Raw genomic sequence first — 15,453 nt, 5'->3', positions numbered from 1 at the left:
GCAAAGAGAAAGGTGAGACAGGCTCAGCTCTCAGACCCTACATTACAAGGCATGAGAGAGGTAGCTAGTGAGGCAACTGATTCTCAAGGGAAAGGGTAATCTGGGACAAAGGCTTACTATATAGAGAGTGGAACCCTGAGGAGGGCTAGAGGGTGAGAGAATACAGCAGTTAGTAGTGCCCAGAGCCTACTGCCTGGCACTTCTAGCCATAGCCCATGATATTCCCTTTGCAGGTCATATGGACATAAAACGTACCAAGTGACGTATTATGCAGAACTTTTATTGGCCTGGGATTTCCAGAGATGTAACAGGGTACTGCAGGACCTGTGAGCAGTGCCTACGGAGACAAGGTGAAAGCTCCTTTGATGACTTTGCCTGTGATTGAGGAGCCATTTCAGAGGGTAGCTATGGATATTGTGGGGCCTCTGAGTACCCCAAGTTACACAGGGAAAAATTATATCCTAGTGGTAGTAGATTATGCTAACAGATACCCTGAGGCAGTGGCTCTGTCCTCCATTGAGGCAGAAAAGGTGGCAAATGCTTTGTTAGAGATTTTCATCAGGGTAGGTTTCCCAAAAGAAATACTGACCGACAGAGGTGCCAATTTCATGTCAGACCTGCCGGCTTGTCTGTGGAAGTACTGTGGGGTGAAGCACCTAAAGACCACCCCTTACCATCCCCAGACTAATGGTCTTGTTGAGAGGTTAAACTTTACACTCAAGACAAAGCTACGGGCGTTTGCACAATAGTTTAAGAGGGATTGGGAAAAATATTTGCCCCATCTTACAGAGAAGTTCCCCAGGAATCCACAGGTTTTTCACCCTTTGAGTTGTTGTATGGGCATAGGGTGAGGGGACTTCTAGATTTAATTTGAGATGAGTGGGAGGGTGAGTGTGAATCCCACAAGGAGTCTGTTGTGGCATATGTCCTAAACCTCAGGACAAGGCTCTGGGAACTCATGGGCTTGGCCCAGAAGAACCTGGCAGAAGCCCAACAGCAGAAAAAGGTCTGGTATGACAGGAATGCTTGAGCTAGAGAGTATGACATAGGTCAGCAGGTAATGGTTCTCATTCCTGTCAGACACAACAAGCTACAGGCAGCTTGGGAGGGACACTGCAAGGTGGTAAAGAAGGTCAGTGATGTTAACTACATGGTAGAATTGCTAGGCAGGAGGCAGGGGCACAAATTGTACTATGTTAACATGATGAAACCTTAAATAGAAGAAAAGGCAAGTGGAGTGGTAGGAGAAAGCTGGAAAAAGCTAATACAAGTCACGTATTGCTACTGCAACAAATCCTTTTATTTGGTAAGCGCTTTCAGTGGTACAAGTATTCCACCTTCATCAGACCAAGAACAATGTCTAACAAATACATATATATACTTCTGTTAATTAATTATCAAATTACCCTATAAATCAATCAATTAACCAATGAATACTAAAATACATTATTTAAATAAATGGTCATAAAACATCTCCTCTCAATGGACATACACTATTACAATGCTATAAACCATGCTAAACTCACAAAACTTTTTATAAAAATATATCTCAAGATAAATTACATGATAAATGCTACTAGGGATTACTTAAAAAAATCTACAATGGTCAATATTACATTTAATAACCTTAATAGAAGTGGCACACAAAGATAAATTAATAATTAAGTAATAAATGGTTTCTTATAAAATACAAGAACCTATATTTATATTTTATACGTATATTATATAAATCCGAAGATGGAGATTTGACTTGGAATGTAAAAAGTTAAAATCCATGTTCCTGAGTAGGGGGTACCCTATTAAATTACTTCATGAGATACTAACAGAAGTAAAAAATAAGAGATCAATGGGTTTGTTTAAACCTATCTTGTCCAGTAGGGCTCGTGTGGATGATGTTGCTATTAATACTAGTCAAATTGCACGACAGAACAATACAATTGTTGAGGAAGACATACCATTACATCTCAGTTTCTTGTCTACTTTTTCATCTACTACTACAAGAGTCAAGGAGATTTTTTATTAAAAATTGGGCAGTAATTTTGGAAGAACCATCTATCTATACTAAGTTAGGCATCAGACCTCATTTTACTTTTAGGAGGGGTCTGAATCTTAAGAATATGTTGGAAAAGGATAAGAAACACAATCTAGGACAGAACCAACAGACATATAAAGGTATGCGTAAATGTGGGCATTGCACACAATGTAAGTACATCAAAGTGACTACTATTGTTAACATTAACCACAAGGAGGACAAAAGCTGTTGTGTACGCAGCATGCTGTCAAGTTTGTCCCTCATTTTATATAGGGAAGGCCGAGTGGAAACTAAGAGAATATACGAACATTATTATGCAGTTAGTAAAGGAGATGTCAACAATGCTCTTGCAAGACATATTTTGCAATTTCCAACTCATGAGTTTTTATTTTTAGTTGTACATCAGACATCTTTAGACCCGAGAGGGGGGCCTTGGCAACTTTTATTAGAACAGAATGAGTTGTATTGGCAAATTAAAACGGCTGCATATATTTTCCCTGGTCTAAATGATTATGTTTCCATTAAAAGTGTTCTAAAATTGAAAGCATTAAATAGATGAATTAATAATTTTATACATAAGGTTATTAACATAATAGAAAACATATATATGGTGTTTTAAATATGGTATGCACTATCAACTAGTTTTTATACATACAGTAGTTTTTATGTACACATTGATTTTTATCTATATAGTATTGCAATAATGTTTAAATAGTGTTCCTGACCAGCATGTAGTTATTATATGTATTTTAATTCATTTTACTTCACTACATAAATTCATATGATATAATCCTTAAATTCATATTTATATAATATACGTATAAAATATAAATGTAGGTTATTGTATTTTATAAGAAACCATTTATTACTTAATTATTAATTTATCTTTGTGTGCCACTTCTATTAAGGTTATTAAATGTAATATTGACCATTGTAGATTTTTTTAAGTAATCCCTAGTAGCATTTATCATGTAATTTATCTTGAGATATATTTTTATAAAAAGTTTTGTGAGTTTAGCATGGTTTATAGCATTGTAATAGTGTATGTCCATTGAGAGGAGATGTTTTATGACCATTTATTTAAATAATGTATTTTAATATTCATTGGTTAATTGATTGATTTATAGGGCAATTTGATAATTAATTGAGTAACAGGAGTATATATATGTATTTGTTAGACGTTGTTCTTGGTCTGATGAAGGTGGAATACTGGTACCACCGAAAGCGCATACCAAATAAAAGGATTTGTTGCAGTAGCAATCCGTGACTTGCATTAGCTTTTTCCAGCTTTCTCCTACCACTCCACTTGCCTTTTCTTCTATTTAAGTACTTTTTTTGTTTTTTGGTCATGATGAAACCTTACCATGATAGTGAGGCCCTTGTACTGAGTATTTGCAGTAGACTGCATGAAGAGCCTGAGGGGGATCTGGTGACTGATCTCCTCAGTGAGGGTCAGACTTGACACCTCAGTGGAAGGGGTAGTGATGTCCCAGCAGTTATCCCCTATTCAAGTTTGAGAAATCTGAGTAGTGTTACAGGAGTTTGGGGACATGTTCACTGGGAAATCAGGGTGCACCTACCTGGTGAAGCACCATGTGGATGTGGATACAGGACCCCAAAAGACTATTAAGCAGGCCCTTTATAGGGTGCCTGAGAGAGTCAAACAGACTCTGAGGGAGGAGATACAGGAAATGTTGGAACTTAGGGTAATTCAGGAGTCCAGCAGTCCCTGGGCCTCCCCAGTGGTGCTGGTACCAAAGAAGGATGGCAACACAAGGTTCTGTGTGAATTACAAGAAATTAAATAGTCACACAGAGTCAGATGCTTACCCCATGCCTAAGACAGATGAAGCTCTAGAGCAGCTGGGTGGGGCTAAGTATCTTACAACCACTGATCTTACCAAGGGTTACTGGCAGGTGCCCTTGACTCCCAGTGCTACAGAGAGGTCAGCCTTTGTGACTCTTTTTGGCTTGTACGAGTTCACGAAGATGCCCTTTGGGATGAAAAATGCCCCAGCGACTTTCCAGAGGCTGGTAGATCATATCCTAGCAGGAGCAGGAGGTTTTGCCTTTGCGTACCTAGATGATATTGCCATCTACAGCCATTCCTGGCAAGAGCACATTCAGCATGTCAGGGAGGTGCTGGGGAGACTACAGAGGGAAGGGTTGACCATTAAGCCCAGCACATGTTATGTGGGTATGGCAGAGGTCTCCTACCTGGGACACAGAGTGGGGAGTGGTAAGATCAGGCCAGAACCTGCCAAGGTAGAAGCCATTCAGGCATGGCCTGCACCTGTTACCAAAAAGCAGGTGAGGACATTTTAGGGACAACAGGGTACTACAGAAAGTTTGTCCCCAATTATAGTACCATAGCTGCTCCCCTCACAGACCTGACAAGGAAAAACAGGTTAGACAAGGTAGTGTGGACCCCAGCATGTCAGCAGGCATTCCAGAAGCTTAAAGAAGCTTTGAGAGGACCCCCTGTGTTAGCCAGTCCAGATTACAGCAACAAATTTGTTGTGCAGGTGGATGTTTCAAACCATATGGTGGGGGCTGTGCTTAGTCAGATTTCTTCAAAGGGAGAAGAGCACCCAGTGGTTTATCTCAGTCATAGGCTCCAACCCAGGGAGGAATGCTATGGAGCTGTAGAAAAGGAATGTCTAGCCATAGTGTGGGCACTGCAGAAACTTCAGCCTTATATGTATGGAAGAAAATTGACTGTAGTTACAGACCACAATCCCTTAGTATGGCTACATCGAGCCAGCCAGCAAAATGCCAAGTTACAAAGGTGGAGTCTAGAGTTAGAAGCATATGATATGACAGTGCAGCACTGCAGTAAGGTTAGCAATGCCAATGCAGATGGGCTCTCAAGACAGGGACTGGGGCAAGGTATTCCCAGATAGACTTAACCCTCTCAAAAAACATTTCTCGAGGATCACTTGAGAAACTAGCTCGAGTTTCAAGGGGAGGGGGGATTGTGAAGGCTGCCAGCCCCAACTATCTCTCTGTGCTCTTAAGGGAAATTCTAATTTACTATGTGTGTGTACTTGTCATCCTCCCAATGTGCACATCCGTCACTGGTGCTAGTGGTGAGAACTGAGGCTCCTTGATTACTGGGCCAGTGCAGGAACATCGCAACATTCAATTGTCTTTTTCCAAAAACAGAAGAATAGACTGAACTGAGACCACACGGAATGTGGTTTGTTGAACTAATTTGTTCAACTGACTGAGATCCAGAATCGATCTCCAGTCCCCTGTTTTCTTTGGCACTAAATAGAATCTTGAGTAAATTCCGGATCCTCTCTTGTCTGGTGAAACTGCCTGGATGACTCTTTTGTTGAGCAGTTTTTGAATTTATAAGACTGCTGCCTCCCTGTGACTGGGTGGAATATCCGGGATTTTTCTTGGTCTTTTTGGTTCTTCTGAAAGGGGGATGTTGTAATATCTAGTAATGGTCTTCTGCACTCATTTGTCCGTCATTAATTCTAGCCAGGTGGATTGGTGCAGGGATAATCGTCCCCCGATTGCTTCCAGAAGAAGGCAATCGGGCCTCCCCTTAGGAGCGCTGATAGGCATTACCACAGAAAGAGTCTCTGGAACCCTGATTCTGCATACCATTTCTGCCTCTTCCGACTGCTTCCAGAGGAAGGCAATCGGGCCTCCCCTCAGGAGCGCTGATCGGAGTTACCAGAGAAAGAATCTCTGGAACCCTGATTCTTCAGGTAATTTCTGCCTCTTGAATGGCATCTTCCATTACTGCTCTCACCTCTGCCCCAGGGGAAGTCATTGCCATGGGAGTCCTGGAAAGGTCCTTGGGTCTTTTTGAACCATAGTCTGCCACTTCTCTGGTTCCTAGAATAAGACCTCTGAGGAGTAGAAAAGCTTACGCCCATGACAGAAAGGGTCTTCCCATCTTTCTCACATCTGTCTAGAGTCTCTTTAACTTTGGAGCCAAACAGGGATGAATCATCAAACTGAGCGCTGACGAAAGAAGAGTTAAATGGCTCCATGAACTCACATAAGCGTATCCAGGTGTGTCTCCTAATGGCTACGCCTGAACCCACTGCTCTTGTCCCTTCGGCAGCATGAGCAATTAGTCTCATGAACGAATTGGAGATTGATTCTACGGTGGTAAGCTGAGAAGCAACTCTGTCTCGAACTCCTTCAGCTACTGCTCCTGAAAGGGTATCTGAAAGCTCTTTAATCAGATCTCTTTGAAGCCTGGTGAAATGTGCATATAGTTCTAGGACCTGAGAGCGAAGGACGATGACGCATATATGTTCTTCCCAAGTCTATCCATCATCCCAGACTCTCTGTTAGGTGCATGGATAGTAGGATTTTCATTAGCCAGCTCCTTTTTAGTGGCTGCTGCAAACACCATGTTGTCAACAGGAATACCTTTGGCCCAATGTTGCTCATCTTTAGGGGCAGAGAGAATGTGATCAGGCCTCTTGGAGATTGGCCCAATAGTGTCTGGTATCTTCCAGGCCCACTGATCAATCAACTGAAGATTGTCAGTGGGTGGAGAAATCCAACAGGTAGAGGGCTGGGCACGAAAAGCCTCTAGGTATACCAATTCCACTGAGGAAGGGTGAATGGTAGTCCAGCCACCCCTCTGCTTATGGATTTCTAAGATGTCCCCGAAGGAAACATCTGCAGGGGGTGACTTAGGGGAACCTTTCCCTTCATCGAAATCAGTATCTCCTGTGAAGGACTCTTCAGGGGAGTCTAAGTGCTTCCTCTTGCACATTTTCTTCGAAGGTACCTCCTTGGTGGGATGCTCCAGAGATTTCTGAAAACAACATAACCTGAGAGGTCTGGTCCTGAGTGTGGCCTTTGTCCCAGGGCAGAGACTGTTGGAAGTTCCAGTGGAGGGGATGGACACAATGTTTGGTTCGACAAGGAAGGCATAGACTGCCCGCAATGGATAAGGCCTTCTCCATAGCCCCGTAGAGGGCTGGGAGCCAGGAACCGAAACAGACTCCTTCAGAACCGTGGTCCCATCCCACACTGAGGAGGCCGCCCCCTGACATAGAAGCTGGGGCCAAACTTACATATGCCGATGCACCGAGGGGCATGGAAGGCTCCAAAAGAATTGAAGTCGAACCCTGCCCCCTGGAATGGAATCAGCAACGAAGCCCCGACCCCAAGAGGTCTCCAGTTCCGAGGAACAAGTAGAACTCACGGTAACTATCGGTGTCAGAGAATGAGGTCTGGGCGGCACCAAAATAGTCGAAGACGGAAAGGTCAGCACCAGGGGCACCGAAATCTCAGCTGGAATCAAAGGAGGAATATGGATAGGGGTAGAAGAAGGCAAGGTTCCAGAACTAACAAATCTAGGAACCGTGAATGGATGTAATCCCCTCGCCATCAGGAGCTGGTTCACCAGTTTCATAATATCTGACTCTGACAGACTCTTGGTCGACTGAATAGAGGAGGCCAATGGAGACCTTGGTGACCGTCTCTCCAAAAAATGACTGGGAAGATAGTCCGCAAATGGATCTCTGAAGGGGGAGCAGGTTGTACAAGGTAAAACTATTACCTGAGGGTCCGTTGGTACAGAGAGATACGTTAGTGCTGAATGGAGAGTTGTCTGCGTCCATACTGGAACTGCAGGTCGTTGCTAATGGCACCGAGTGATGAGAATCTTGGCCCACTGGTGGTGAGGAGGCTGTCAGCACCGTGGGAGACTTAGCCAATTTAGAAGCCAGTTTTGAGGGAATTGTCAGAACCAACTGACTCCATTATTAGGTCTAGAGGAAGATGTTGATGAACAGGAGGAACTGGCTTCTGTCTTCGGACCAGGTATTAACTCTTCAAATTAAGATTTAAGAAGACCTTTCAATATTAACTTGTTCTTGTGCTCTATCTGGGTTCTGGAACTGAACCATGACAGATCGCACAGTCTTCCTGTAGATGGACTGCCCCAAGACAATACACACAAAAAGTGTGTCCATCTGAATTAGGCATTTTTCTATCACACTTTTGGCACCTCTTGAAGCCAGAGGTATCTTTTACAGGGTTTGTCGGCCATATGTAAAAACCAAGGCAACCTTGTACACAGATACGCACACACAGACTTTAGAATAAGGAAAGATTTTCTTTAAAAGGTATCAGAGAAAAAAAGGGGAAAACTACCAATGATGGTATAAGAGGTTACCCAAAGGTAAAAGGGGAGAACGTACCAACAATGGTACTAGAGACCACCTAATGGTAAACAAGATAAGAAAACACACTCAAGCACACTTTAAATCATATCTAGAAGAGTGGGGTAATATAAACAGAAATAAAAGACAAAATTTAGAAATTGGATAATAAGAAAAAAAACTGACTTACAGTTTGAAGAAAGGCTAAAGCTTGAGAGATTGGATTGAATGCGTCTGGCACTACGAAGCGGCAAATGAGATCTGAGATAATTTGTTGAGGAGCATTGTGGGCACAGCTTAGCTTAAGAGTTTTTGGAAGAGTAAGCTGGAATAACAGCCAAGTCGGTTCTGAGCCACAGTTAAGGATTACGTGAAGACTGACGACAACAGATCTGAGGTTATAACTGTAAAGACTGAGATAGACAATGGTTGGAGAAATGTGCCAGACGTGTAATAGTATAGCAGGACAGAGAGTGATACAGGTAGGAAAATGGAGAGAGGAGGCTGGTAAGAGTCTAGGAGAGTAAGTAGTATAATGGCTTCTTTTCCATCCTAATAAGGGGAGATAGAAGGGTGGGTAAAACACCTCTGGCTAAATGTTGCCAATGCTGTAAATCCAGGGTGTTTCACTCAATTAAAAAGCAGAAGCTCCAGACAGAAGGTAGTATACTTTATAAAGAACTAAAAGTGCAGCCTATATGCAACCTACACTATGAGTTAAAAACTAAAACTGAAAGTGCAGCCTGCCACCTAGGCTATGAGTTAAATGACCAAATGAGAGGACCACAGCCTATCTGCCATCTATGCTATTAGCTAAAATGACCAGATGAGAGAAGGGCTTCAGCCAGTCTGTCACCTAGGCACAGCCTGAGAGCAAGGGCATCCTGGCTACATACATTCTTACTATTTCTCCTGTAACTCTTCTTAATTTTAAAGTCCACCACCACTGCCCCTTTATATTACTACAAAAGACACTAAACACATTCATGACACACCTGTTCTATGTCTCTCACAGAATCTACAGCAAATATTGCAAAACCCCGAAAAATTAATGGTGCCAATCTGTCATGGTACCAGATGCTCCTACAACCTTGGCACAAGTTAGGACACACCAGGCTTTTGCCAATAAACACTCTGATGCTGCCTCAGGTGATATCTGTAAGCTACAACATAGGTTCATAGGTAGGTACTAGGCTATTGGCCCTAGGGCCTATACAAGCCTAGCCAAAAATGTACCCTGGCTTTCACCACCCAAGAAAATTATTTTCCTGTGCCCCTGTCAAGCATAACCACAGAAGTGATCCCCGGGGTGAATTTCCTATTACCCATCCAATCATCAAGATTTTTCTTGACGAGTGCTAATGAGGAGCTCTGTTTGACATAGATAGGTAGTCTGTTCCAGAGTATGGGAAGTCTCTGGGACAGGAATCTATCCCTCCAGCATGTTCTGAAAACCATAAAGGATTTAAAACACTGATCAACTAATCACTTAACCTTCTCAACATAATCAAAGAACAGAACACAGAGTTGGCCTCTGTGAGGTAAGCACAATGAGCTATGAACGTAAAAATATTATATTTGCTGAAAGCAAGGATTTTATGATCCAAACATTATGTGAATTATATTAGAAATACTGTTGAAGCTCAGACTCTTATGAACACAGCTTAGTTTATTAAAAATGTCACATTTGCAGTAAGATGCTTTTTGCTATTCAGAAAAATTTCACATGGCTCAAAGTTCCATATGATGCAAACAGTGTGTAGCACGATTTAACAAACATTAGACAAAGATGTACTAAAACACCTAGAACAAAAAAAAACTGGTAGTCTGTGGGAGTCAAAGGTTACCAACAACTATTTCAAACAGCTTAAAAATATGTACTTTCACTCCACATCTTTTGGAGCTGCAAAACAGTTTATAAACTATGGTGCTCACTTAGATTCCTTTTAGAGAAATCAGGGCATTCAAAATTCACGTTGTCATTGGAAACAGCTAAACTGCATATATTCATATTCAAATGCAATAATAATAATTTCTCTAAACACATTATAATAACACTATGCACCCTATTAAAAGCTTACATAGCAAAAAACTGGATAGACAAATCAAGACTAACCTGGCCAGAATACAAAAGCATGGCGAAAAAACATATATTGGCCAAGAAGCTTTATACAAAAAGTCAGAAGAACCAAACCTACTATCAAAGGTACTACAAAGCATTAATTGATATTTTGTCATAAACAGTATGTTAAATACTAATTATACAAGGATAGTAAACACATCACTTTAAGATTGGTAACCACAATAATTAAGGTGACATATTTGAATATATGTATATAAGGTTTAGTAGAGTAGAGTGTTATCATTATATAGGTTGATGTTATACCTCTAATATTGCTTGCAGTTGTAAAATAATGTACAAGAGAACTGCTATATGATAAAAGCCCTTGGACTAACTTATATCCTTGTAGTAACACAAATGGTAATTCTACCTAATTTTAATGTTAATGAGTAAAGTGGGCAATAACTATTATTACATGCTTATGGTATGCACTCTGTAACGTCAATAACTATTATTACATGCTTATGGTATGCACTCTGTAACGTCAATAACTATTATTACATGCTTATGGTATGCACGCTGTAACATCAATAACTATTATTACATGCTTATGGTATGCAATCTGTAACGTCAGCTGTACCACACGTATATGTCTTGTTATCTTTTTCTGCATAGTTTGTGAACAAATAGTTAATAAAAAGAAATTTGATAAAAATACGTACTTTCAGTGTTAACATTTTAGTTTGCAGTCAAACCTTTAAGAGTTTTACTTTGGGGAAATACATCCAGTTTAATTGGGCATACATGTGTATCTCAACTCTTAATTACCAACATTATGAAATATTTTTTTTGGTAAAACATAAATGTTAAACATGAACCTTCCTAACATTCTTATTCATCTGCTGTATTTTCCTTTACTTTGGAGACTCTGTTGGCCATATGGTGTTGATCCACTAACAAGAAGGAGATGTAAAACTAAAGAAACACTTTCCAGATTCACCTATAGGGGATCCAAATAAGGAAGGCTTGAGATGAAAATCTTCTGCAGATCTGCTCCTCAATGCAGTCTGGTCAGTACTTGGAAACTTGGGTGTACATGGAAACTTTCCTAAAAAGATATAATACAAGCAGCTAAATCTGCAGTTTGAAATGTTAAATATGCAATTAGGAAAGCACTTAAGACATGACGTACCACTCCCTCCCCTAACATTTTACTTGTTACATTTATAAAGCACTGTTAAAATACTGCTGACCATCAGTTTAGCTTCTACATAGTCATCACTTAAGCCTGGTGCATCTATTGTCATTAATTCAATGGAAACTTTGCAAACAAAATGCTGTTCAGCATTAGGATGATCATTAGTGTCTTAGATATATACCAGAAACTAAATAAGAACAAAAGACATTTATTTTACCTATTATTCTCATAACAATATTGGTCTTCATTGTGTGTGTTGATTATGAAAAATGTGCATGTGCCTTTAAATGGTAGTCAGAATATATACTGCAGTATGGAATGTGGTATGGGAATATTCTCACAGTAATTAGCTACATCACATCTTAATTAACAATTTATCACAGCATAAAAGGAGTAGCCTAGAGACAAAATTTATAAAGTTAGTTTCTCACATGGAAATATATCTTCTAGAAATATTCATTAAGAGAAAGCCCAGTTAGAGACAAACTGCAAATATACCTTCTGGAAAGTATGGTGGTGTAAATTGAACTTACCATAAAAATAGATGTTTGAATGATCACTACTGCAGTAGCCTTAGCGATACAGGGTTATATCCAGCCAATAATATAACACCCAGACAGCTTCCAGAGCTCAAACTCTCAAGCAGCTGGAGCTGAGATGACTGAAAGACAGGCTTGGACGTAAAGCTCTTCACAGCTTTTCTACCAGCAGAGAGAGGAAAGTTAAGCCCTGCAAAGGCAATGTTAGGAACAAAAAAAAATAACAATTATCACACCCTGGCATAAAAACACCAAACAACAAGGGGAATGGCAGGAGGGAGTTGCTACTGCAGCAGTGATCATTTGAACATCTACTGTCATGTTAAGTTTACAATGTTCATCATACCGATCACTGCTACAGTAGCCTTAGCCATCTGGTTAAATTACTATAGCCAACTACATTTGGGATATGGAAGGAGAAGAGTCCAGAAGCCCTTGAAGAATAGTTCTAGCAAAGCTTAATTTGAACCTAGAGAAGGAATCAAGCTTACAGTGCTTTGTAAAATTACGTACAGAGGACCAAGCAGAATCCAACCATATCCTAAAAGCCATAGATGAAGCTAAGGTCCTGACAGTGAAAGCTTTGACACTGTCTGGAACAGTTGTGAGTATAACAAAAGGTAATATAGCCTCAGACAACAAGAAATGTACAATGAGATTATCTGAAAGATTTAGTTCTGTAAAGATAGTACCAGAGTTGTCTGTGGACATCTAAGATATGTAATAGCCTTTCTCCCTCATCTTTAGGTTTAGGAAAAAAAATGTGAAGATGGATAGTTTGGCTTAAACTAAACTTGAATACCACTTTAGGCATAAACACAAGTTTCATTCTCAAAGAACCCCTAACCCTATGGAAAATGAGACAGGGTCTACTCTTCATAAGATTTTGCAACTTGGATACCCTTCTTGCAGAGGTCAAAGCAATCAGTAAAACTGTTTTCCATGTTAAGAACCTCAAGTCAGACAGATCAGCTGGTTCAAATGGAGCAAGTGTTAGCTTCTCTAACACAAAATTAAAGATCCCAAGGAAGGACTACCTGTTTTCCTGGAGGCCTCTTATAAAAAAAACCCTTTCAATAATATTTTGACATGAGATGCACTGAAAGAGGAGGATCCATGGGCAGACATGATGTAATATCTGATAAATGAACCCTGACAATGAAATAAGAAAGGTCATGGGATAGTCACTCACACAAATATTGCAAAAACAGAGAAAATTAGGCCTGAATGGGTGCTGGTTATGTTGGTGGCACTCACTAGAAAACCTTTTCCATTTCCCAATATAGGATTTTTTAGTAGCAGGCTTTCTTTCCTCCTCAGTAAACAGGTGCCTAAAAGGAATTAAGACCCTGTCATCCAGTCAGTTGAGGATGACTGATGGGGTGTATCAAACACCATTGATCTTGTGTGTGTAGATCCAGTCTGTCAGGAAGCTTACAGTTGCCCCTGGCCATTTCAAAAATAGGGAGAACCATGCTTGCCTGAATCAGAAGGGAGTCACCACAGTGATCCTGGGGAATTCCTTCTGAATCTTCAGAAGTACCCTGGATATTAGTGGAAAGGGTGGAAAAGCATACAGGAACATTCCTGTCCAAGGAAAAGAAAAAAATATCTATTGTTCAGGACTTCTTGCATGCAATTCTGGAACAGAATCTTGCCAGCTGATTGTTCAGACAGGAGGCAAAGAGTTCTACTTGAGGAACTCCCCACAGATGGATCAAATCTCGGAAGACCCCCTCCACCTCCCCATGATCTATTTTCCATTTGTGAGGGTCTGCTCTGGTCCTGCTCAGATGATCTGCCAGAGAATTTTGCTCTGATGGAATCTAGGACGCTTGTTGAATGAGACTGTGCTGTGAAACTATTTCCCAAGCAAACATGTTTAGTGTGTAAAGGGGGTACAATCTGGTTTCTCCTTACTTGGTGATGTACCACATGACTGTGGTATTGTCTGTAACCATTTGAAGAGGTCCACAGATCTAAAGACAGTTCAGAGTTTTCAGTGCATAGAGCAAGACAAGCATTTTATTAATGCTTATGTGCTTGCATCTGTCCTTGGTGTCCCACACCCCCTGCACATTTATCTCTCCTGAAACTGCTCCCCAAGCAAATTCTGAAGAAGCTGTGAGGAATGACTGTTTTGGAACAGGGAGGGAGAAGGGGAGACTTGGCTTGAAGGATATCTGTTGTCTCCATTAAACTATTTCTATAACAATCTCCAGCACTGGGATTTGAAAAGATACAGGCTGTTGATGCTGGAACAAAAGAAATTTCAGATACCACTATATTTTCCTCACGTGGAGTCTTGCCATGAGAAATCAGAATCATATATGCTATGGGATCCAAAATCCTGGGGTATTCCCTCACTGTGACTGAACTCCAAGTGGACAACCTCAGAAGGAGATGTAAATAAACATCTTTTTTTTTTCCTATGCAAGAAAAGTGCTTTGGACTGAGGAGTCTAGTTGATATCACAGGAGCACAATCCTGTGTGAATGAGCCAAGAAAGACTTTTGAATGTTCTCTTGGAATCACAGCTTGTGTAAGAGATCTCTCACCCATGAGAGATTCCTGACATTATAACAAAGATTCTACAAAGATAAGCAAGTCATCTAAATATGGAAAAATGTGGATATCCTGTAACCTGCAATGAGCTATAACTGGAGCTAGACGTTTTGTGAGCACTCTTGGAGCAGTGGATAGTTCAACAGGTAAGGGAGAACTAATAATCTGATTCAGACATACAAACTCTTAAGAAACATTTGAAGGCTGGATGAATAGAGATGTGAAGATAAGCATTAAATCTAATGTTACCAGGAAACTTGAAATAGGAAGATAGGTAACACTTTGTGAAGTTATATCATTTTGAATTTGGGCACTATCACAAACAGGTTAAAGAAAGAAAGATCCAGAACTGGTCACCAACCATTTTCTTTCTTTGGCACCAGGAACATCCTTGAATAAAAATGTTTCCTACCTGGGAAGGTGGAACTAATTCTATCACTCCTTGGGATGGCATGTGATGAAGAGCAGGTGGAAACAAAAATGTCTGATCTGGAGACTGAGGAATGAACCCCTGGAAAGGAGGGATATCCTCCCACTGGCAACTGTAACCCTGAAATTATTTTCAGAACCCATTTGTCTAAAATTATAAGTTATGTACTCAGCATAACTAGGCATTTATGTTATCCATTTTCATTCTTCCTCACTTATGGGTTATGGACCCAATCCTCAGATCTGACTAGGCCACATACTATAGACTTTGGAAGCAACTCTCATGCTCCTTCCTCTACCCATAATGCCCCACTCCATCCCCATTGATTCAAATCAAGTTTGTTGTTCTATTTCATAATAATAGAGGAACATATATAGTCAGACAGGAAAGACAGGGCTCAAATATGGAACTGTAGGTTCCAAACACTGTCTAGTATGTCTTTCCAGAATAAAAACGGATGTGGGATGGATGGAGGGGAGTTG

General features: G+C 40.6%; 1 protein-coding gene across 1 annotated transcript in view; it reads right to left on the bottom strand.

The window, feature by feature from the left end:
* Positions 1-9,826: 9,826 nt before the first annotated feature.
* LOC122790314 (E3 ubiquitin-protein ligase CCNB1IP1-like) overlaps positions 9,827-15,453 on the bottom strand; it is a 309,881-nt gene continuing 304,254 nt past the window's right edge. The window contains exon 3 of the mRNA XM_044057835.1: positions 9,827-11,347. Within this exon, the coding sequence (XP_043913770.1) occupies positions 11,193-11,347 (155 nt within the window). The 3' untranslated portion in view covers positions 9,827-11,192. The remainder of the gene's footprint in view (positions 11,348-15,453) is intronic.

The sequence above is a fragment of the Protopterus annectens genome, chromosome 16.part0 (assembly GCF_019279795.1).
Source record: "Protopterus annectens isolate FY-2018-M chromosome 16.part0, PAN1.0, whole genome shotgun sequence".
Taxonomy (NCBI): Eukaryota; Metazoa; Chordata; order Ceratodontiformes; family Protopteridae; genus Protopterus; species Protopterus annectens.
The sequence above is the reverse complement of the archived record's forward strand: the minus strand, read 5'-3'. Positions and strand labels throughout refer to the sequence as shown.